This window comes from Rhamphochromis longiceps, linkage group LG17 (genome assembly GCF_057381845.1).
Source record: "Rhamphochromis longiceps isolate RC_006_pf linkage group LG17, R_longiceps_female_GT1.1, whole genome shotgun sequence".
In the NCBI taxonomy this organism is placed as follows: Eukaryota; Metazoa; Chordata; class Actinopteri; order Cichliformes; family Cichlidae; genus Rhamphochromis; species Rhamphochromis longiceps.
The window spans coordinates 31,638,496-31,663,853 of NC_140573.1; the positions used below are offsets into that span (position 1 = coordinate 31,638,496).

General features: G+C 41.6%; 1 protein-coding gene across 1 annotated transcript in view; it reads left to right on the plus strand.

Annotated features, from left to right (window-relative positions):
- plxna4 (plexin A4) overlaps nucleotides 1-25,358 on the plus strand; it is a 261,846-nt gene that overhangs the window by 46,681 nt on the left and 189,807 nt on the right. Inside the window, exon 3 of the mRNA XM_085387521.1 lies at nucleotides 2,383-2,565. Coding sequence (XP_085243647.1) covers nucleotides 2,383-2,565 — 183 coding nt within the window. The remainder of the gene's footprint in view (nucleotides 1-2,382; nucleotides 2,566-25,358) is intronic.

Here is a 25,358-nt window from a genome sequence, read left to right on the forward strand (position 1 = left end):
GGAGATGGTGGTGATTGGCAACCAGGAAAAATTGTGCGTTAGAGGGAAGAAATGATAAAACAGATGCTCATTTTTTTTTTTTTTACACGTAAACACATCCTCTTCTTCCACATGCATCACCCACAGATGCACAGATGTGAATGATGTTTTTGCACTGATGAAACATGATTAATCTTTGCAGGAGTGGCTGCACTTTAGTCATTGTCCAAGGAAGTTTCTAATCACTGAAGCCTGAAATTCTACAAAGCACAGTCCATATTGCTTCTAATAGACTCTGTTAACCTTTGAACCCAAGCATGATGCAGCATTTAGAGGGTGTTTTCTTCCTGTCACATAGATGAGGAGTAATAGTAGTACAAATTGATGCAAGGAAGCTGCATTACACATTACTGAAGAAAAATAGGAGGGGTTTGAAGGGTGGCAGTTGACCCTTTAAGGAATGACCCTGGTTTTCATTGGAGCACCATTAGTCTAGCATAGTGCTACCACATGACTTAGAGGACAGGGAGTGCATTCTTGGCAGCCTCTCATTCTGAAAAGGTCATGTCAGGAAAGGTGAGAAAAGAGAAAAAAAAAAAGGGAGAAAGTCTTCTACTTGTATGTTTTCACTGTGCTCCGATATTCATCTTTGTTTAGATTCTTTGGCATCTCTGTCTTATTGGTATCTATCATTTATCCCCTTTTCTTTCTGTCACTCTTCCTGTCCCTTTTTATCCTTATCTCAACCCTTTAACCATATGGCATGATCTTGACCTAAATTCAGGTCATCTCTATCGATCGTTCCTACCGCTCTATACAATCCCACTTTATAGCCCGAGGCTTGCGGCCTAGAGCAACCATGTTCCATTTGTCTAATGAAAGCAGATCCCACACTTCCACTCTGGCTTGGTGTGAGGCTTCTGATGATGATGGTGGCCTTTAGTGACAGCTTGTTTGGAGACACCCAGTAGTTGCAGGATTTCTCGAAAGCCCACAGGGTGCACTTCCAGTAAGAAAAATGGAAAAATGGGTCAAAGGATGACTCTGCCCATCAAAGGGACCTTCACCTGACAGTTCACACTTCTAGATTTGAAAATTCAGTTGGATTTCCGTTGCATGCCAGGATAATCCTTTTGCTATTTTACTATGAAAACTTTTTGATTTTAAATGAATAATTTCGGGTAATGTTAACTTTATGCTGTCAACCTCATTTTGCCAATTATTAATGCTGGACTAATAGTGTACATTTATATTGCATTTAACAAGCTTCCTTTTGACATTCAAAGAACCGTCCAGCAAAATGTAGCTGAATCTGGTGCTTCACCTTTGGATTTATTACCAAATAACTTTTCCAGCGGTACAATTACCAGTGCACAGCTAGTGTGGATTGACTATAAGGCATTGCTCTACTTTTTTGTCAACTCTGGTGAGGACACTGGTGTCAAAGAAGGGAATCCATTTGCACAATTAATGGCTGACCTTTCAGGATACAGTCAATACAGTAAAGTGTGGCTATCATGAACAATGAAATTTACTGATGGTTTTGATAATTTCTTTTCTTTTTAAGGAAAGCGGTACCACGTGCATTTGCATTTCACCCTGCAGCAAACCACGACATTACGAAGCGATTAATCAAGCAGCGGCTGCTTCAGTCCTAAACTGGAAAAAAAGCGTTTCAACCCATGCGCTCCGAATAATGACCAATCCACCACGCCATTGTTCTCTTATCAAAACCTATAAGTCATTCTGCCCACTGTGACTGCAGAAAATATACCAGCTGACAGGATTAAACACATGCAAACATAAAGTGTAGAGAGGCATAGGACATGAAGCACACCTATCTACATGTAATTACAAAATCACAGCGGCATGTCTACACTGAAAGCGTAACAGAACAACCTCGTCTAGAGTTGTAGTTCTCCCTGCTCTAAATCAGTTTCTATATATATTTAAATGCATTGCAGTGTTTTGCCTCACAGCCCTGTGATAATGCTGAACTGCTTTTCCTTTTTTTTCTTTTTTTTAAACTCAGTTCACGTTGAATCACTTCACATTGGATATCTTGCCGCACAGGCATTTCTACAGTTGCTGTTGCATTGGGTGGACGGTAGGGAATTGTGCCTGACAGAGCAGCCTCTGGCATTATAACAGAACTTGAGGCTGACTGCAGTCTCTTCTTTTTTTTCCCCCCACATTTGCTGTATCTTGTGGCCAGCCAATGGTCAGAGATTATCTTTCACATCCAAAATGTTTCTCCACCCTGCTCATCTTCCCTTATAGAAATACCCTTTACAGTCAGATGTTGTATTTTTGTTCTCACGAGAAATTAAGATATGAATTCATAGGAGTTTGCCAAATGAGCACCTCAAAATCTGATTGTGCTAATTGTTGTTTTCCTTGCAGCTCTTGACCATTGACGACGACTTTTGTGGCCTGGACATGAATGCTCCATTGGGCGTCTCTGAGATGGTGAGAGGCAAGCCTCTCTTTTCTGACGCCGTTGACAAAATGTCCTCAGTCATTGCCTACGTCTACAAGAACCACTCACTGGTCTTCGTGGGAACAAAAAGCGGTCAAGTCAAGAAGGTAAGGGAGACAAATATAGGTTGAAAGATAGCACAGATGGTTGAATTGATAGAGGGAGAGATTTGCTTTCTCTCAGTTAGAACGTAGAGTAAGGGCTGGGAATTGGGGACTACTGGATTGGAGGAAGGATAGTAGTAAGAAGGCAGATTGACTTTCAGGCAAATCAGCTGACTCGGCTGTATTCGCAGTAGAAGAGACGTGTGTGTTTGTGTGTAGGTGTGTACATAAAACAGTGGGAGAGCGGATGGAGGAAGTGTGTGTACTTCAGGGTAGAGAGAAAGCGAGTGTGGTGTGTGTGTGTGTGTGTGTGTGTGTGTGTGTGTGTGTGTGTGTGTGTGTGTGTGTGTGTGTGTGTGTGTGTGTGTGTGTTTTGAGGAAAGGGGATCAGGCGTGCCCCTTTGGGGGTTTATTCCTACAGTAAAGCCTATCTGGTATCTCTCAACATCCTCCTCATCCACTGCACCATATATCACACATACACTCGTATTCGCCTGTATCAGTGGTATCCGCTGTACTTTTCCCTCACTTTGGACTTGTATAAAATCCAGAGCCCTGGGGGCCGATTGTAGCACACATCAGCATGTTGCAGAAGTTGCTAGACAGCCCAGATCAGCATGTTGCAGAATTGATTGGATGAAGTTTCTTAGCTCTTCCTCGAGGCAAATTAAGTCATCAGAATAAAATTAAATACATCATTTATTAAGAAATTTAGGCAAATTCATAGCCTGGTGATGAAAGGAACTATGAGTCACTCCCATCCTTTATAATTTAGGGTTTCTCACATCTGTGTGTGTAGTAACTGAATGTTGTAGTAATGATCCTAGGTTACAAAAATATTCTCTAAAAATTTCTAGAATTATTTTAACTAGGGCATTTGTGAGTGTCTTTGTGAACATAACTGTTTGTCTTAGAAGAACATGTCACACTCTGTGTGACAGAAGAGCCTCTAACTCAACAAGATTTGTCTCCTCAGAGTTAAACAGCACTGGATAAGCTGGGCTTTGGAGTGTTGTGGTTACCACCTTAGACTCCCTTCATGCCCCTGTGCCCTCCTGCATGTGGTAGCCCTTTTCAGAGTTAATGGGATGATGCACTGCTGCTAGGTGTGATAGAACTTGGTAGCAACCTGTACTTTCACTGTACTTCCCCACACATTCACACACATTTACACACGCACATATGTATTATAAGGCCATGACTGAGACTAATTCTAGAGGGCGGTTAGGCCAGTGAGTCTTAAAGGCCTGGGGAAGGAGAGGAGCACAGGAGAGATGAGTGAGGGAAGCGAGGTAGGGTTGAGCAGCAGGGGCTGAACAGAGATGAGCTATATTCCAGAAATGAAAGTCATAAAAGGAGGAAGAGCGTTTGTGTGATGACAGTAGAAGGATGAAAAACAGAGGAAACAAAGATACTACTGGGATCAGAATGTGGACCCAGTGCTGAAAGGTCTTCTGCTGATACACACAGGCAAATTGAATGCTATTTCTTCTATAATGTTTATATTATATTGCTTCCACTAAATTCTTGTGTGAATCCAGTCTGCAGGATTGTTCAGATTCATTATATTCAGGCAAAAAGAAAAAAAACCCCTCCAAAATCTAACACACAAAGGTGATCAATACTCTGTGTCAACACAGTTGTACACACATTGGGCTATTACAGCCACATCCTCCCCTCCCATGTATATACTTCCCCTCCCATGTCATTAACTGTATACCATTAGATGACATCACAGGCAATAAAAGACAACAACAAGACAATAAAAAGTCTGAACTTCAGTCCACCTCCTTCATCAGTGACTTTATAACCCCTCGGCTAATGGATGTTGATTTATACACACTCCCCCACCTCACTTGTTCCACCCCTCAGCCCCCTCCTCCTTCTTCTGGGATTCACTCACAGACTGTCTTTCAGTCTCAGTTTTTTTTCACTGTTATTTATGATCTTGTGACTAACACATCACCCAGAGTAAATATAAGCATTTACGGTAAAAGAGAGTGGATCGGGTTTAATGGAGTGGCGTTTCGGTGAGATAAATGTTAGTGTTTACAGGCTCACGTTTATGGCATCATGACGTTGAGCTGGGCAGGGCGCTGAGTGAATTAAATTCAATTTGCCTGTGAAATACTTTAATGTAATAGAGGTTAGAATAAAATTTTGCTAGCATAATGTGAGGCTTGCGGATCAGAGTACAGACGTAGATATGCCATGGCTGTGCTGATTAGATTTTCATTAGCTTAATTTATCATCAAGCCCTTAAACTCATCCTGAACTAAGACAATGCACAACTAACCGAACTCTACCTTAACTTCAAACTAAAATGGAGATCAGTTGCAGGTGACCAGAGTCTGGAGAGTAAGGTTTTCCAGTATTCAGTTTTACTCTTTTTCTTCTCTGTGGCAGTTCTTTTGAGATGTAAGGGCGAGCTTGAATTTCTCACTTCGCACTCATATTCCTAACATATACAGGTTCTATGCTTGTAAAGGGCACACACATTAAAGCACATTCACACAAATCAGCACTTGCCTTAGATGCCCATTAATGCTAAGTGGCTGTATGGCCTAAAGTCTGTTTTGACAGAGTCTAGAGTGAGTGGACTTTGATAACACCATCATGTTATCATATAGAAAGCAGTACTATTAAACAGTGGGGTTTTGTATATGCCCACAACTACAGCCATGCTTGGCTTTTACTGTCTCAAACAAAACGTAAAACTTGGAAACCTTTTCCATGTTTTTTTTTTATTATTATAGAGCTGCATTTCCTCTGCACTCTTCAGCAAACTTGCAACTGCTTTCTCCTTGTTTCTTTGCTTTCACTCCCTATTGCCACCTCTATTTGCCCTTCTCTTAATAAGTTCCCTCTTCCTTTTCCCTTCATCTCTCTCACTCCCTCTGTATGTTCTGAATTGAATTGCTGTGAAAGCTCTTTGATGGCTACCTCCTGCTAGTGGAAGTGAATGGACCATATGGCTTCCTTCAGCCAGTCTGTCGGTCAGTTTGTGTGCTCATTGGCCTGTGGCTTGAGGAGGAGATGGGGATATGATGGAGATAAAAGGCTGTGGTTGGGGTAAGGTTTAAACCCATTTACTGCAGGCCAGTAGACACCAGCAGGTCAAGGGGAAAACCTTAACCCCCTGCAGGCTTTGGTTTAGTTCATGGTCATCTGGTCGTACTACACATAAGAGGTTCACATCGGTGATACTCACACGTTGCACATTATTGTTTGAATCGGGATAAGCATGCACACATGCATCAGTGAACACTTGCACCAACACCTAGCAGTCCATCTACACACTACTGGACAAAGGCTGGCCAGGTATCCCCATGGGGCCATGGTTCGAGAGGTGGACTAGGGGACAAGAAGAACGTGTGGAGGGAAAAGAGAGTTGAGAGATGAGATTGAAGGCCACCTGCCGAGGTGCTAATGCATCTCCCCTCTGTCCGTCCCAATGGGGGAGCATTGGCACTCAATACAATGAGCAGCTAACCTTGAACTTGACATGGAAAGGAACAGAAAAATGAGTGAGGCAGTACATGCGAAGGTTGGAAAAGCTCTCTGTCCTAGATACTGGATGCACGCATGGTTCAATCAAAGCCTTTCACAGAATTTGGGGAAAAAGGCAGCTAGCACTCTTTTTCCTGCCTCTACATTTCAATCTGTCCCAGTCAGATGGAGAAAATGGAAGAAAAGAGGAGGTGGGAAGACACAGAGAAAACAAAGAAGAAGATCCAAGAAGAATTTTGTTGATAAGGGAACAAGGAAATGAAAAGAGAGGGTTACGCGGTGGAGAATAAATGATAGTTTACAAAGCTATAGCTTCTTGCAGGAGAGGAGTTGCATAGAAACTGGGAGATCTGTCATTTAAAGTTGTCAGGGGAGATTGCATGAGCAAAAAACAGGTCAATTTCAACACCGAATGGTTAATGTTTGTTGCTGGAAAGGGAAAGGTCAAACTCTCACTTCAAATCAAATCAAATCAAATCAAATCACTTTTATTGTCACATCACATGTGCAGGCACACTGGCACAGCACATGCGAGTGAAATTCTTGTGTGCGAGCCCCACAAGCAACAGAGATGTGCAAACACAACAACACAAATGAGCAAAATACAAGAATGGCTAATCTGAAACTAATAAATATATGTACAATATATAATAGTGTATGCATTTCTGGATGTGTATACTAAATATTTTCCTACGTGTGTGTGTGTGTGTGTGTGTGTGTGTGTGTGTGTGTGTGTGTGTGTGTGTGTGTGTGTGTGTGTGTGTATATACACATTTTTACAAATTAAATAGTAAAAAAAAAAAATAATAAAATATATAAAATATACAGAGGTTTGTAGTTGGATATTGTGCAAAACAAGTGGCATTTATATACAGTATGGAGTGCATAATGTTGAAGTTCCAGTAGTGAAGCTGAGGTGTCTATGACGTGTTCAGCAGTCTGATGGCCTGATGGAAAAAGCTGTCTCTCAGTCTGCTGGTACGGGACCGGATGCTGCAGAACCTCCTTCCTGATGGAAGTAGTCTGAACAGTTTATGGCTGGGGTGACTGGAGTCCTTGATGATCCTCCCCGCTTTCCTCAGGCAGCGCTTCCTGTAGATGTCTTGGAGGGAGGGAAGCTCACCTCCAATTATCCGTTCAGAGCACCGCACTACTCGCTGGAGAGCTTTGCAGTTGTAGGCGGTGCTGTTGCCATACCAGGTGGTGATGCATCCAATGAGGATGCTCTCAATGGCACAGTGATAGAAGGTCCTGAGGATGCGGGGGCTCATGCCGAATCTTTTCAGTCTCCTGAGAAAGAAGAGGCGCTGCTGCGCCTTCTTCACTGTTTTGTTTATGTGTACTGACCACGTAAGATCCTCAGCCAGATGTACTCCAAGGAACCGGAAGCTGCTCACTCTCTCCACAGCAGCGCCGTTGATGGTGATGGGGGTGTGTACTTCTCTGCACCTCCGGAAGTCCACTATCAACTCCTTTGTCTTTGCGACGTTGAGGGTGAGATGGTTGTCTTGACACCAGTGGGTCAGGGCGCTGACCTCCTCCCTGTAAGCCGTCTCATCACCGTTGGTGATAAGACCCACCATGGCACTTTTGACTCAACCCCTGTCAATTTCTGTTCAAGTGCAATACAGCCTACTGCGCCTTGACTGTCTCATTACCCATCTCTCCAGCAATGGGATTTTCCCCTCCCCTTTGCTATCTGTCTACGGTATCCTCGTCTAATAAATGAACATTTTTTTTCTAGCTGGCTTTTCTGTCAGCACAATAGATTGTGTGAAGATAGATGTGTGCAGGTGTGAGAGATTTTTCTTGAGATATTTATTGTGCTGGACCAGTCCCATATGTTTTACGGGTTGATTGTGTCATTGTTTTGCAAGTGTGTATGCGTTTGTCTGTGCGTGTGTGTGTATGATAGGTTGGTTAGCCCCAGATGCAGATTATTGAAATGGGCTGAGCTGAGCCGTGGTCAGTGGAGCAGAGGATTAACTGCTTAAAGTTAATGATGAAATATGCTTCAGGACGGGGTATGCTATAAACACAATACTCTTGAACACAGGCGCGAACACTCGCACACAGACACAGCTATTATCACCTTGGCCAGTAGCCATTACAAACCCCACCCAGTCGCCCATTCATTCCTGGGCAGTGGTCTAAACCGCTGCAGTGCTCAGCAAGTATTCCCAGAATGTCAATGCTCTCCTACTTTTAAGTATTCCACAGCAGTCTTGCTAGTTGCCTGGGTTTTGTGTGTGTGTGTGTGTGTTGCTGCTCCCACACTAGCTTGCAAAAGCCCAGACGTGAGTTGCCATGGTAGCACTGGCTGCTCCAAACGTGCGGAATTAAACGTATAGAGTGGAGGCAAAACACACATGCACGTATCCGAGTGTGTTGTGATCCATTCAGTGTTTAATTCCCAGGGAAGCTGACGGTGTAGCACACACAGTGTAAATATTATGCTGATACAATAAACGGCGTGAACGATAGGATAACCTGATCTGATGACAGCAGGCTGGTATCTGATGACACTGCTGTCCAGCTCATGGCTATGAGGCTGATTTAACACACATTCTAAGAGAGCTAGTGTCTTTGTCTCACTGTATTAGCGCCTGCTGTTACTCTGCTAAGGGAAAGTCTAAGGGAACGTCCTCCAACATCTTGCACCCTCCTTCACCTAATGCTTCGTTTCTTGAGTCTTTTAGTGCACCATTCTTCCCAGCCAGTTGTTTTTCTATGGATCGTCTTCTGCTAAGTGCTTGGTGGACAAGGTTTACTTAGGCCTCTACCCCAATTCCCATTCCTTCTCTACAGTTATGGGGTTGGTTAATAGCCTGTGTGTGCATTTCATATTTGTATATGAGTCTCTCTATATATATTGGTCAATTGTGTGCAGAAAATCATGGGAGCTAATGAGAAGTAAAGTCCATTAGTGGCCTGGGAAGAGGATCAGAAGACAGTGATTGCCTCGTGTGCCACGACAAAAACCCTCATTCAGTAGCCAGGCCGTCTGAATAGGCAGAAGGCAGAATCCGTGTTGTATTCACTAAGGAAGCCTTAGCTTTAGCTTGGGGATGATATGAGGTTGTGTTGAACAGAGGAGGGAAAATGGGGGTAGGAAAAGTAGAAGAGCAGGGAAATTAAGTATGGTTTAAGGCAGTGGTTATGTGAGATAAACCAGAGAGAGAAATGTTGAGTAAATATAAAGTTGCATGAATATGATTCATGTCGTGGTATCAGCTTCTTCAGCCAACTCCAACTTCATTTGTTTTATTTCAGATTTTGTAGACTCCTTGGACACACTAAAGTTCTCCATCATTGGATGGTGGGTAGAATGAAACATGGAATTATGCTAAGTTAAATGAAACCATAATAAGAGACGCATAAAGAGCTCCGGACAGAGATATACTGTGTGAGTGAGAGAGTAGAAAGAGGCTGGATGCAGAGCAAAACAGAGTGAAAAATAATCCAGCACAGAATGGCAAAGCTCGAACTTATCCAGCAATAAAATTTCTGAATCAGTCAGATCAGACACTGACTGTAGCTTGGCCTGCCAGCTTGTACAATACCTGTGTTGTAATGTCTGACTGAGCCAGTGTATGAATAGTGCAGGTAGTTGTCTGGAGAATTCACAGTGAGGGAGCTGGGGTTTTATCTATCTGCCTCCTTATACTGAGCTGTCACCTCTAGCCTTACCAATAATATGAGTGCATCTGACGCAGAGCTTCTCCTGTTATGTGCTTCGTGTGAGAAAGTGCAACTTCAGACGATGCTTGGACCCGATTCTCCCCACATCATCCAGAGCTGATGTGTGGAAATGGGTTAGGCGTTTAGTTAGGAAAGCAATTTCTCCTTTGATTTAGACACAGTATCTCATGGTGCTCGGGTAAGCAGAGTCAGCAGTGGCCTGACTCAACAGATACACAAAGTGCCCTGCTTTAGTGGATGACATTGCTTGTGCATTCAGTGTACTTGGCTGCTAGCCTTTGTGTGTGGGTGTGTGTGATCGTATGTAAAAATAGCTGTTCACGTTACTTGTGTCATTCAGGGGGTGTATTTATAGATGCCATTGCTGTAGCATGGCCTTATCCCTTCTTTCCAAGGTTTCTTTATAATTGATGAGCTGTCAGGAGCTGAGCCGGGCTGAGCACACATGCATGCACACACACAAAACCAAACCTTGGTAACCAGCTGCTTCACTGCAGGTTGACACCACCATGTTTGCACACACACACGCGCGCACTCGGTGGTTTTAAGCTCCAGCTGGAGGTATCACAAAGGTGAGCCCCCAGCTATGAATGGCCCATGTGGTGTTGCAGACTGTTGTTTATATTGCAGTAACTCAATGATTTGCTATAACAACTCTTAGTCATTTAAGTATCTCAGTGTATAGTTCGATGTTATATTATAGGTATACTTAATGCTTTCCAACCTTCAGCTGAAATTGAATTAATATGCAGATACAAGGGTTGCTCAGATGTTTTTATTTTTATTATTTACACAGATCTTCACTGAAACGAGAAGGAGGAAGAGTGGGTGAACAGCAGCAGACAGCAGAGCTCTGCACTGAGAGACTGAAAGAGTGTAGAGGGCAAAATTGGCAGGCAAGAATAAAAGATGAAAGCTACAGAGATGGAGAGAATATTGAGAAAGGGTAAAGTGAGAGGGTGAGAGTGGTGAAATGGAGTTTGATGTTCATTTCACTCTTGTGAGTATGTGGCAGCATATTGAGCTATGAGTGATTTGAGTGGCTATTCTCCACAGTGTGTATGTGCATTTGAATGGCTTGAGCCAGCAGAGAAGTTAGAGAGTGGCGAACTTCAGTCTGATCTCTGTGTTTCTTGACAGTTTGAACTTTATCTGACCCTGACATGTTGTTGGCTCAGGGTTAAGATGAGGTTACCTATTTAGAAGGACAAGTAAGGGTCTGGGGACATAAACAGATCAAAGGGCTGCCAAGGAATCTGGAGTCTATGCTTTGATCCCATGTATAATTCATGCCTGATGTTTATTAATTTCCTAACAGGGCTGTTAATCTAGTACTAAAATGTCAGAATTTTTAGACCTTGGGAAAGACCTTTTATTTTGTCAGTTTAAATTATTTTCTTGTCTTATTTTGCGTGCGTTTGAATACATTTTCCCTGGCGTGGAGTAAAACGCTGCAACCGTATTTCTCTTTTGACTGTTGAATTTATGATGTGTGGACATGACATGAATTTTGGCTAGCACTGCATCTAATGCAAGCAAATGCCTTCTGAACATTACAGCTATCAGTGAGCTACTTGAAAAGTGGGGCTTCACTTTGTGAATGTGGTGGATGCCTAATTTGGATCCCTTTTTAGTAAATATACAAGGAGCTTGTTAGTATCTCAGATAGTGTGCTACACCGTCAGCTGGCATTTCAGCTGTGTTAAGATGGCTTTAAGAAACTTCAAACAGAAGGAAGATGGCAGGTGAATCACAACAGACAAAAACACCTGCAGAAAAGAGTTTTTTTCCTTTCATTCTTCTCCCCCTTCCTGTGCTTTTATATGTCTGTCATTCTGTGCTTCCTTCCTCTCCCTTTTCCTCCACCCTCTATTCTAATTAACATGTTGTGTGACTGTCCAGTGAGAAAAGCTGGCAGCTTGTGTGTGTTTACAAGCTGCTCACTCGGATAGCTTTGCCAGGCAGTCATGGGGCTTCTATTATGAAGCATTCTAAACTTAGTCAAACCTTTCTGTTTTTTTTATTCAGTTAAGCGCCGTCACTAACACTGACGTTTGGTTAGTAACCAGTTTACTTACAAATGCGTCACATGAAATAAGCCGTGTTATCATTTTGACATCAACAGATCAAGACAAAAAACTGTAAACAATATACAACGAGTTATGTTTATCATTTGACTCATCCAGAGTTACGGTATGTTTAAAAAAGCCTCCATTTCTAGTAACTTTAAAATTTTAACTGCACTTAATGTTGTCACTTAATACAAATACATGCAACTGTTCTTCGTGCACGACAGCTTTAAAATAAGGTGAAATCAAAAAGCTATGAGACATATAATACTGATACAAATTGAAAAGCATACCAGATTTAAATCCAATTTTCCCTTCAAGGCCATTTCAGCTGTTTTTTTTTCTTTTTCTTTTTGGATTGCTTTAAAACATCTGCAATTCCAATGTGATCTCAAACCTGAAAAGATCAACTTTGAGAATCTGACCAGAGGTTCATGCCAAAAATCATGGTGATGATGAGAACTGAGCAGTTTAAGAAAAGAGTTTAACCCGGAAGTGTGAACAGTGTTTAAGCCCAAAAGTGGTATATCAGGTCAGCTGCACTACCAGGGTTATACTTAACATGTTTTCCATCATTCATATGAGTATCCACCAAGGCCAGACCATCAACATGAAGTTCTGCTGTAACCTCCTGAGATACCCGAGGGAGAACATTCAGCAGAAACATCCTGATTGCGCTAACAGCATGCTAGTGCATTATTATTTTGGCCACACAAACTCCAAACCCCTCATATCATTCACCACAGACCCTACCTGGTTCTTCGTCCTCTCCCCTGAAATAAAATTCAAGTTGAAGGGGTGATTTGTGACATACTGAAGGAAATCCAAGGGAACCAAGGGACATTTTTTGCTTGTTTTTGATGTTGAATCCAAAAAGATCCTCTAGACAGATTTCCATGTCACACAAACACATGCAAGTACTTATATGCATAATATACAGGGAAACCAAAAGTTGTAAGAAAGCAAAAAAGCAACTAAAATATTATGAGAAAACATCTGGATTCTAATATACAAACATCCTAAGCATAATTAAAATAATTGAATTGTATTAATTTTATTCACAGACATCCAGATGGTAGAAGATAAGCATTTCGATCGACCTCTCTCTGAGAGCGTATATGTGCTCAGACAGTTAATTAGCAGCTCTGTTAACATTCTTCGGCCATATAACAAGCCCGTGTCAAGCTACCACAGGGGTAGATAATTATGCCCAAGCTCTCTCTCTGTGCACCTCTCTCTTCCACTGATTGATCATTAAGTAGGTAACCACAGAGAAACACTCCAAGCATAGCTGCCTCTAATACACATACAAACACACCTACGCAGGCACAAACTTCTACTCATGTCAGCAGTGGGTGAAAAGATAAGGAATCACCAGCTATAGCACGGGAAAAGAAAGTTTACAGTTGCTCCACTCATATAAAATTTAAGCGTATAATTTCTCATTCAGGTTTTGCTTTATGCATAAGTATTAGCCTGCGTGTCAAATCATTGAATGGCCGTAGTTAATTTGTGCTCCAGAAGTAGAAAATCAATACAATGTCTAGCAACTAATCACACAGTGTGTTCCTGTACATTCCAGTAGATAGATAGCTAGCAGTAATCCTGGCAGGGCCAGAGTGTAATTTCCCATCAGCACCTCCCATACTGCAAATTTATGTTCTTGTACCCAAGAATAGCATTTAAACCACACAAAGAATAGAGGCAGAAAAAAAACTGCCCCAAACTCCACATTTAATATTAAGTTTTTCTGTCAAAACCAGTCGTAACTGAAGTTCCTGATGAATGAGGATTAGTTCATTTCATTAAAATCCAATCAAACGTTCCTCATGTTGAGTATGTCTTTTTAATTTCACGTTACACAGACTTGCATCATTTTGCATGTAATTAATTTATCTTAACATTATTAGTAGATGATCTGTCTTTCCCCATCTTTTTTTTTTTTTTAATATTAGTGGTAGTTTGTGACATGTAGCATCCTTATATCTCCAGTTATGCATATCCTTTGGGTACTTGGAAGCTAAATAACCCCGCTTCTAAACCTCAATTTTTTTCACCAATATTGCTTTCTCTTCAAATTTCTGTGATGTATGGCTCAGGTTTGTGTAGCTATAGAGGACACATCACTGCAGGTGAGCCCACTGTCTCTCCTCCTTCTATCACTGCTTCCTTCCTCGCACGCCTGTAGCCAATCATTGCTCACCGTAGGTCTTTTGGGGTAGTCAGCACCCCTGCGCACCTTTTCCTTTCCTCTACCTCTTCTTTCTCTCTCTCTGTCTCTCTCTGTCTCTCTCTCTGCAGTGAATAGTTTGCCTCACAACTGGGTCATTCTCTCCCCTCCCTGCAGTAAATGCTAGCAGGCAGTCAGGCAGGAAGGGCTAGGCTAGGCTGCATCTCATAGCTTTAGCTCAAGTGCAAGGGGACTCCTGAGACTGCAGATGCCATAGTGTACTGTTGAGTGGGCTGTTTGTTTGCATGTATGTGGGTGTATTTAAACCCGATGAGATTACAGGTAAACTGAGGTGGAAAAATGCACGTGAGTGAGAGACATACATCAGTGAGACATTGTCTTACCGCGTGCCTGCCGGTATATTGTGTTTATGTGTTTAGAAGCTTCCGTTAGCCACCACACGTATTACGTCTCTTGCAAACATCACCTTCCTTGAGCAGCACCTGTTTGTTTTGGTTTATTTGCACATTCTTATATTGCTTAGCTTCTCCTCCTACTCATCTCACATGCACACAAAGACACACATACACCCTCTAATGTAGGTGCGGTGGTGTATGCGAGTTGCAATTTAGATTACACTGACTTGCCCATTAGATAGATGCAAGTGTAAACATCTTTAAAAGGGTCCCTGGGTCTGTTTGTCTGTCTGAAATCAAGACACCGAAGTGCATCTCAGGTAGGGAAACTACTATATACACACAATGCCAGGAGAAATGGAAAGTAAGATTGAGAGAGTAAATAAATAAATGAGATGGAGAAAGGGTGTGAGACTGAGAGGAATGCTGGGAGAAAGATGAAAAAGATGGAAGCAGCACGTAAAGAGAGACAACATCTTGCCCACCTATCCCCAGTCTTTTCCTTTTGTCTCACCTACTCTCCACACCCTTTCTTTTCCCATCCCCAACACAGAGCTTAATAAGTGGATTTTTATCTCAGTTACACCAGCCTTCCCAAAAGCTTGTGGGCGCTTTTCCCCCCAGCTGCACACATAAAATTTTAATTGCCTCTATGCAGTTAGAGACACTCCTAGTTTTTAAGGAATGAGGCAGAATTTGTTGAAAATGAAGGTTTTTAAGTATCGCTTGTGTCTGGATGCATGCAATATGTTCCATATTCTGATGCCTTCACTTTTTTGCGCAATTTTGTTGTGGAGTTAAATTCAAGTTCATAAATTTGCCATTTTGCCAATGAGTCTGCATTTCAAGACTTAATAAAAACAAATCTTTGTACATTAAAAGGGACCAAACTGAAGTTTCATTAAGTAAGTATTCAGACCACCTCGCAGAAGACAGATTTCATAGTAAATGAAGATTAAAGTATTCTTGTCTACAGCACAGACTTTACACAGGTGGATTTGGGCAGGTTATCCCATTCGCTTTAGCAGATCATTCACACTGGATGGAAAGTGCACTGTAATCTTCAGCTTTACTCCACAGATGTTAGTGATTATGAGGTTTAGGCCTGGTCTCGGGCTGGGCTATTCAAGGACAGTGAGAGAGTTGCCTTAAGGTACTCCAGCTCCGTTGTAGCTGGATTTATTGTTCTCTCAGCTCAGAGAAGGACCCCTGTAGCATGATGCTAAAATAACTAATGCTTCACTAAAGAGATCTTATTAACTAGGTCAATGTCACAGATAAAGTTTCTTGGTGTCTTCAAGTCAGATGTCTTTTGCATAAAAGTGGCTTTTGTCTGTGTACTCTAGGATAAGGGCCTAATTGATGAAGTGCTGCTGAGATGGTTGTCCTCCTGGCAGTTTATCTCATCTCTGCAGAGGACACTGTCAGCATGAGTGTTGAATTCTAAGTGACCTCCTTCACCTTCACACACTCACCCTTGCTGGGTTTAGAAAAAGAGCAATTCTACAAAGAGTTTGGTGGTTTAATTGGTGGTTTGGTGGGGTTCTTCTAACTCCATGACTTGTTTTTGCCCAGATATCCAGTGTGACTTGCGGAAGCTGTGTGCCTTTTAAGAAAATGCACTCAGTGAATATATTTTGTCACAGAAATCAGGTTCTAAATACAATTAAAACAAAAAGGGTTGATAATTTGGAGTACCAAAGCAAAGGGTCAGAAACATGAGGCATTAGTTGGTTTTATTTTTGATTGATGGAAAAAAATTGTAACCATTTAAAATGCAACTTCACAGCAAGAAAAAAGCATGCACAAAGTGATAACATCCTGAATGCACACCTCTAATATTTCATTTGTTTTTGCTGCCTAGCCCCATAATGAATGGCGTTCTTTCTTCTCTCTCGTTTCCTCTGCCCAGCTTTCAAACACTCATGAGCAGCTTTAACAATCCATACTTTACACACATGCACAGATAATAATTTCCATTTCCATTTTAGTACATACAACTGAAAGAAACTGAGTGTAATAAAAAAGAAAATAAATCATAATATCGTGTCAAATGTTTCCTCCACGAACAGTCAAATATATAATTCTGTGCCAGCACTAGAAGAGCTTTGCAATTGGTCTCAACCTTATGGTTTCCAGCTGAGCTAGTGTAACAAGTTTTAATATCGACAAGTAAAATAATATATACGCCTGTCATCAACCTGTAAGCAAACAGGTAAAAAGCACTGGGAGTACCACGTGTTCCTATGTGTGGAAATTGTCTGACAGCAGCCAGCAACACCTTTGTCCAATAACTTCTTATTGTTATAGTCAAAGATATAGGTTATTCATCACAGTGGTGCTGAAACCTCCCAAGCTGGTGCTGCACATGCTGAGAGGTGTGAGTGTGCATGTTTTAGTGTGTCCTTGTATCAGTAGCACCTGCCTAAATCCCTTAAATGCCAGCACCAACACTATATATATATTTTTATCCCTTTTTCCATGTCCTTGATTCCTGACACTTGAGCACAATGGGAAGTTTGACTTCCAAGGACATATTGATGCGCGCACCCCCCCAGCCCCAGTTTCCTTTTTTTTTTCTCTGTTTTCATTGTGAAATAAAACTCAACGCAGCATTTCATCTACTACGCTCCTCCCTGGAGATGGAGGCCTAGTTTTTGCTCCCCATATGTAATCAACCTCTCCCCTTTCATTAAAGTTAAACCCTTAGTGCAGAAGGGAAGGAGAAAAACCTTAGTCACCAAATGTGCAGAATATCAATTAGACAAGGAGTTTGGATACAGGGAGAGGATGTAGGGAGGGGATGACAACAACAGAAAAGGTGCACACACAAAGAGAGAGAAAGCTGGAGATTGTATTTACTGGATATGTAATAAAACATGGGGAGAAAAACTGACACGTCTTTTAGTCTGATTTCAAATTCACACCCAACATTTTAACTCTTTTTTTAATTGTTGTTTTTTTTTGTTTGCTTTTTGAAAAAAATCTGTGACTGTATTTGACTAACAAAGAAATGAGAGAGCCAGTAAGGCACAAGGCTGTGGCTATCTGTCTGGTTTGGCTCTCCAGATTTGTTCTCGTTAGGCCATTATTGCCGTTTAGTCTCAGCTGCCTGCTCCTACAACTGGCAAACCAACCAAACCACTGTCCTCCTCTCCTTCTGCCACCACCATCATTGTTGGCTCTCATCCGCAGTAGCAGCTTAACTGTGAGCTCCAAGTCAGTGAGTCTCTGAAAAGTAAAAAAAAAAAAAAGAAACATCTACAGGGTGTGTGTGCATTCTTAGCAGGAGCTTATGTGACTGCTGGAGTTCAAACCCAGTCTGTCCTTACTTTAGGTATTTTTAATGGAATATCCAAAAATGCAACCATCAAATGTGCATTAAAAGACAACACGGCATGCTTCATTCTTGCATCCTGTTGCATCATTATCACATTTTAAATATGCTTTTAAAGGTGGATGTTGTTTTAGCTGTATTTATTCTCACAAATACCTTGTGTTGTGATACAATGCCCTACAGTTTATGCTCTAATTCCCTACCGGCTTAGCACGCTACAGATGTAACTGTGTGTGTTAGAACGTGTTGGCAGGCACCCTCTTTCACACAGCGTGGGCTAAAGACTTGGCTGACGAAGACAAGCGAAGGGAGACACGTTCCGAAATGGAAACATCAGCTTGCTTCAACCAGACGGGTGCAGAAACAGGACAACAAGGGAGGTAGCGAGGGATGCCAGAGAATGTAGGAGCTCTCTCCTCATTATGACTTTTTTACTTTTTTAATTTTCAGGCTTACACGTTTTCCCACAGGACTGGCTTTTTCTGTTTGTCAGTCTCCCCGTCATCGAATGTTCTCCTTGTCCAGGCTGCGCTCCTTATGTTTTTAACATTGCTCCTCGGTGCTGATTTCTAACTCCACGCGCCAATCTTTCTCAAGATCGTCAGGCAGGTTAGCAGCTGCTGGACGAGCCACTCAATTCTGATTCGCACGTGGAGCCAGCGTGTCTATCAGTAGTTGAATAATGAGCTCTTGATGCCAATTTGGGAGCAGTGTAGTTTTTTTTTGTTTTGTGGGTGGAGTGGTGGGCTGTTGGGTGGGGGAAGTGCATTTTGGATAATATGCAAAACGAACAAAACGAGCAAATGAGGAGGAGGAATGAAGGGTGCATTCTTATCTCTTAGGAGAATATTATTTAGGCTTCATTACTCCCTGAAGAATGCCCCACAGAGCTCTGAGCCATAAAAATGTTTTTTTCCTTTTTGCTTATGAATATATTAAATGATAGATTTTACATTCTTCCTCCTTCATCACTTGTGTTTTCTTTCTCTTTATTGATTGTTGAAGCTAAATGCTCTTTATCTCCCCTTTCTGGAGAGGAATAACTATAAATACACAGTGGGTTTTCTTTTTTTGGTCCCATAATTGTTATATATCTTCTGATCTTCTCTTCACATGCTGTTCATATGTTTTCTAAAACTTCAAGTCTGTAATAAAAACGGTGTTTTATGGAAAATCACATCTAAGGTGTGTATATGTAACAATATATTAGCATCTCTATATTGGGTATTGCTGTCAAGTGGGTGTAATCAACATGATAAGATTTGTTAACGCTATAGCGCAGCAGTTGTGCTCTTTTAGGAGTGTTAGCCACAATGCAAGACCATGGCAAGCAACACTTACGTAGTGTTATATAGCCCTTTAAATCCCATCTACTGTCCTGATGAAATAAAGCATGTTTACATCACTGCATCTTTTCATGTCTCAGCAAATCATCACTCTGCTCCTCTAAACAGTCGCATGTTTTGTTGTGCTCACTCCCGGCACACTCAAACACTTAACTTCCTCATGTTAAATGGCCACTAATTCTCTGTATCAGGGGATTATGCATAATTGATTTATGGATGGGGAGTGAAATTACTCATCAGCTGAGAGAAAAAGGCATTTTGTCTTCCGGCTGGAGCGTGCTAAACAGTATTCTCAGATAATTGAGGAGATGTGCTTGTGCTCAAGGCCATCTATGCAGCCTATGTTAATGCAGTTCAATTCAGTAAAAACTGCTTGTCAAAAACTTTGAGAAATGGCACAATCAATACCTGCTACTAACGCTTTAAAGAGACAAATGGATGTGAGTATTGTTAGCAGGCCAACACAATATACAGAATACACAGATATAAATGTATACCGTACCCATAAAGCTATTCTCCTCTTTGTTGCTCAACTTGCTGTAGTTTAAGACTCAGAGCTATGAAATTGTCCCGCTTCATGCCAACAGACTGTAATAACCTTTTATACCGTCTCAGTTGGATATTTTCCCTCGTATGTGTGCGCGTGCACGTTTGTGTGTCAACAGAAATGTGAGCCAGCCCCGAACACTAACTCATCAAAAGTGATTCACTGTGGTAGCAAACAGTAGGGAAAGGATCTGTGTCTACACTACAACTGATATGGCAGATCCATTTCAGTACAGTTTGATGTTTTCCCTGAGCTCTGTGTTAATAAACGGCTGCTTTCTGAAAGTAAAGGTATGTCTCCCCTCAAGTTTCCCGCACAGTGATAGCATATCTAGACTGCAGCTGTTGCTAGGGTCTGTTGCTAGGCAACTATTTATCTACTATTATGGGATTTGGTGGAGCTCAACGGGGAAGTTAACTGGACAATTTGAAATTCTGCTTTGCACACGATTTGGCGTCAAATTATGCATATTCATGTCACAAGTGTGCAGATTTCACTGCAGTGCAATATACCCTTTTTTCTAAAAGCTTCCATTAACTTTTCCATCTCTGTTGTTTTCATTTCCTGCCTTATTTCTTCTCTCTTTCCTTTTGTGATGGTTTGCTCCTTCCTCAATAGTCTTCCTTCTGTTCAGATAGTAGTGTTTATTTAAAGTCTGTGGGCACATTCAAACCTGTAAATGGTGCACAACATTTCGATGTAGTTTCCAAGTAAAGGAAATGATGTGTTTCCTTTAAATGATGTGCAACATAAGCAACAGGTTGTGGAGTGTGCTTACTCTAGTTCTGTTTAAATGCATCAGCAGCGAGGTGTATGCAAACCCACTAGTATAAAAGGCATTACAGACAATGAATGACCTGCCACAGATCCAACCCTTGGGTAAGATAACAGGGTTTTTCATGCACCACGGTTTCCATTTAGAACAGAAAAAAAGAAAATCTATAACTTTCTTCTTGCGTTTTCTCAACCTTTCCGTTCAACGGCTCCTGTTCACGTCTCCTTGCTTGCCTCCTTGTCTGCACTTGGGTCCTCATTTTAAATGTAGCATTTCTGCCATATGCTTAAACCTGCTCACTCCACACACAGACATAATACACACACACACACACACACACACACACACACACACACACACACACACACACACACACACACACACACACACACACACACACACACACACACACACACATATTTCCTATTCCCCTCTCCGTCAGTTGATTGTTTCACTCATCCTCACGTGCTTCATAGGCGACTCCTTGACCTTCTCAGCCCATTTATTTAAAATATTACTCAATCTAATCTAACACACTCTACAGGGCTATGTGCACACCAATGCAATAAATACACATACACACACTGCCATTATATCATTGAGGTGGGCACTCAACTCAATGTCAACTCCAGCAGTGTGGGCTCACTGTTGGACAGGAAAAGGAGATGATTGATACCAGTCAGTGGCAAATTTGCATGCCAATAGGACTATGAATAGGCACTGATGGAGTGAAGGGGTAATTTCCTTGCAGACATATAAAAACATCTTCTTCTCCATCTGGAAGACAGACTATGTAAGATTTTTCTACTGGGCTCCATAGTTTTATATATTTATATATTTAATTAGTTGCATGACTTGAAGTTCTGACATAAACTGCAGTGGTTTTGGTGGCTTCACATTAATATCACATTGTGTTTCTAAAATACTGTTTATTTTAATGGTTTAATATACATTTTCCATAAAACACCACAGTTTCTGGACTGATAGCTTCACTAATGAAAAAAAAAGATCAATATCCATTACTGAAGAGTGTTAGTTAAGGTTAGGGATTGTTTTCACAATACAAAGTAATAAAAAGTAGAAACTAGTTGTGGTGAAAGTGGTAAGCCATAAAGCTTAGATTGTTTTGCTAAAAAGCATAGGCATGGTTGCGTTTATGGGTTTGTTTTAACAAGCTAATACTTGCTTATGGGCGCGATGACTGAAATGTAGTATGGGAAGTGCTTTTACCGAAACCGAACGCCCATAAAGACAATGGAAGAGAACTTGTGTGAGTGGAAATGTGTTTTTGTCCGTAAGTGTGTATGTATATGCTGTTAGGGCTTCTGTCCGAATGATTAATGATCCTGGAGGCTAAGAGGAGTGTGTCTATAAAACACCCCAGCAATCCTTTTCCCTTTTCTGCCATCCCTCATCCTTTCATCTTCTCCTTTTTTCCTTCAACTAAAATCCCTTTTTTTGCTTTCTCTCTGCCTCCCCTCCCGTCTCTGATTTATCTGTATTTGTCTCTGCTATCCAACTATAATTCCTTCCAAGCCTCTTCTTTGTGCAAAAGGTCTGGTGGCAAATAAATGAGGGACACAAAATTTTACAGCAAATTCACAGTCTCCCCTTTGCAACAATTAACACAGTTAACACCTGAGGGGACAATGCAAGAGGAGACAAGTAGGGACATAGAGACTGAGAAAAAGGAGAAACCCCGCTGAGTGGAAGACCGACAGGGGGGTAGTTTGACTTTCTCATTCAGAACAGCACAGTTACACGTGTTAATCCCTCGTCAAGGATCTAGCTGCATTGGTCAGTCTGTGCCAGCCGGGCAATAGGAATCTGGCGTTACTATCAATAGGAGATTATGGAGAGAAAACAGGAAGCTGGGAGTGTGCTCACTGACAGAGAGGGTGAACCATAACTTAGCTTTTGTTTGGTAATTATTCACCATGCTTCAGTGTAATTATGTTTAAATGACACTTTAGGCTAGAGTGTCTGGTGTTCAAGTACAATTGATGGTAATTTTGCACAAATAAGTAACAATTGGAGCTTGGATGTGGGGCAAAAAAATCAGAGGGCTAACTTCTTAGAACTAAATCTGCATATTTTCTGAGTTATAAAAGGCGAGGTAGAGATTAGTGCCAATTTAATGCATCCATCCATCCCTCCCTCACTTGCCTTCAATACATATGCTAACACTTTTGCGTTAAAGAAATCTGATATTGCATTTATTAGTTCACATCAATTAATGTTTTGACTTTTAGTCAGTTTTGGGGGAGTTTGTCAGCTCTGACTAGCTTTTTCTTCATAGCAAAGCAGCTCAAGTCGCCTGCTTTCAGAAATACTGCTCATTCTTGAGGCTTTTGAAATGAAATGATAACTGAGGTCATAACAATTGCATGCAGCACATTTATCCAGAGGAAATTATCATATTTATGTGAGCTAATTAAATATTACAATGGGAGAAATACTTCTAAAAACCAGCTGCTCACTTCAACGGCTGCTTTTCCTTTAACCCTCAGATCACAGCCAGCAACACACACTACACTGACATGGCATAAATGCCGCCCAGCTCCCGGCCTTTATATCATGGCGTCTTGCCCTTGTTTGTGCCAACCGCCTCATACTGTGCCAACTAACAACCTCCCTCCATACACCCGCAGACTTTACACACACGTAGCAGGCAACTGCTTCTCCCCCTCCAAAACCAGCTGAGATGAAAAGGCAGTGGATCACACAACTGCTAAACTTTGATCAATCTGGCAACAAGTGTAAATAGGATCATTAATAGGGATTTAGCAGGGGGCTGCCGTCTGCGATTAGACATACGCAAACACGCACATATGCTTTATTCAGACGGTAGTATTTTAAAAAGCCCTTTTTGCCGTGCACATGGTTGCATATGCAGACAGAGACGGTTCATTTTTCTGTTTCCAGAGATGAGCTGCAGCATGCAAACTGGGTACCAATGGGGCCTTTAATTGGGGTGTAATCTGAAAAGTGTAATTTGCCTTGAGTGGATAGAGAGATCTGACAGCAAGAGTAGAGGGAGGGACAGGGGGAGAGGATTACTATGAGGAAAAAGGGGGTTGGAAGAAGAAATCGCGTTGATGAGCATAGAAAATAAGATGAGAGCATGATGGCAGGGCAAGGGAAGAGGGAAGGAGAAACACAAAAAAGACAAATGTATAACATAATATGAATGCAGTGACAGAAATCACAAGGGGGAAATGAGTCGGAGGAATGCAGAGCAGAAGGAAGAACCCAGCAAATAATGGTTCACAAGGGTGAGCTTTATGTATTTTCTGGGAATTTTATCATCTGTCACTCATGGTTGTGTCTGTTTTATGCTTGATTCTGTCGTGTGCAGCCCCTCCTCAGATTACAGCCATTTGCCACATTAGATCTGGTTTTTAGCGAAATCTCAATCCAATTTAAATCCACAAATTAGTGAGTCTTTCCCTCCCTAAACTCCTTAGATTCCTATTGGCACAACCTGATTAGATTGCTTTTACAACCCACAAAACCCACTGGTGCTGTGGCTTTCCAGCTGCAAGCCTCTTATCTATCAAACCGACTAATGAGTTTGAAGCTGACCACCACCAAAGCCAAGGCAGGGGGAAAGAGAGAGCGAAAAATGCGCCCATATGTGCTGAGCACGGTTGGTAGATCTCTATTCAGAGGTCCTACAGTTTGATTGTGGATATAAAATAGCAGGGCAACTGTGATCTTCCACCTGGAGTAAACGGGACTGTCATTTCAAAAAAGTCTCGTGTGCCAACTTTACCCAATCGGTAATGGCTTCTCTTGGATAATTTGATTTCCTGAGTCTTTTGTTTGTCCTCTTACTTAAGCACTTTACGATAGCATTAAGCACTTAAGCACTTTATTTAAAACGTGATAGCATTAAGTTATTTGTGGTTTTGAACCATTCAGTCATCGTTTACTCTGCAATTTGCTCAGCACTAGTAACAGATTATGACAGGAAACATAAATAAAGCAAGGACCAATGAATCTACTCTTCAATAATAACATTATCTTTATTCATGGGCTTTGGCTTCCCCTTTGCGTTAGGATCAATTATGGTGAGCATGTGTTTATCCAGCCAAGGTCATATAGCATCAGTGTATTGTTGAGCTTTTTTTCTTTCTTTTTTTTTTTTTTTTTTTTGAAAATGGCTCTGACCTCAACCCTCACCTTAACCTTCAGAACTCTGACCCCTGACCTGTGACCCGGCTTTGTCGTGAACATCATTGTGTGTTCAGTGAGAATGTCAAACAAGACAGAGCAGTAGAAGTGCAGCTGTTTAATGGGGCGACTAAGGCTTCACTAGACTAAGCTTGTGTCCTTCTGGTCTGACATCTTCTTTTATCCCCCCGTTATTCACATCCTCTCCCCAACTTTGCCCCCCCCCCCCCCCCCCCCCCCCCCCCACTTCTTCTTCTTCTTTTTTTTTTAATTAATAAAATAAAACGAGTCTAGCAGTTGGTATTTCGCTTTTGGGATGGCAGGATTCTCCCTCATCTTCAATTATTTATGCTCCTCACTCCCCACAGCTATGGGAGCTGGAACACACACACACACACACACACACACACAAACGCATGCATGCACGCAGCTTTGTGAATGCACGTGCCATGTGCTGGCAGTGATATTTTTGGGGCTTTGTTTTGGGAAAGGAAACTGGCAGTTTCAGTACAGAGAGTGCAATACGCAAGTGAGAGACTATTATTGGAGATGAAGGCAGAGGGACTTCTACTCCTCGCTCTCTCCCTGTTCTCCCTTTTATAGCAGTTGTGACATAATTTTCTAGACTTTAGACCTGCTCTCATATCATCACAATTCCCAATTCTTTTTTTGCCTGCTCTCTATTCAAGCGTCTACTTTATATTTCCAGCTTTTTTTAAATTTATTTGCCATCAAGGAGTGCGCTTCC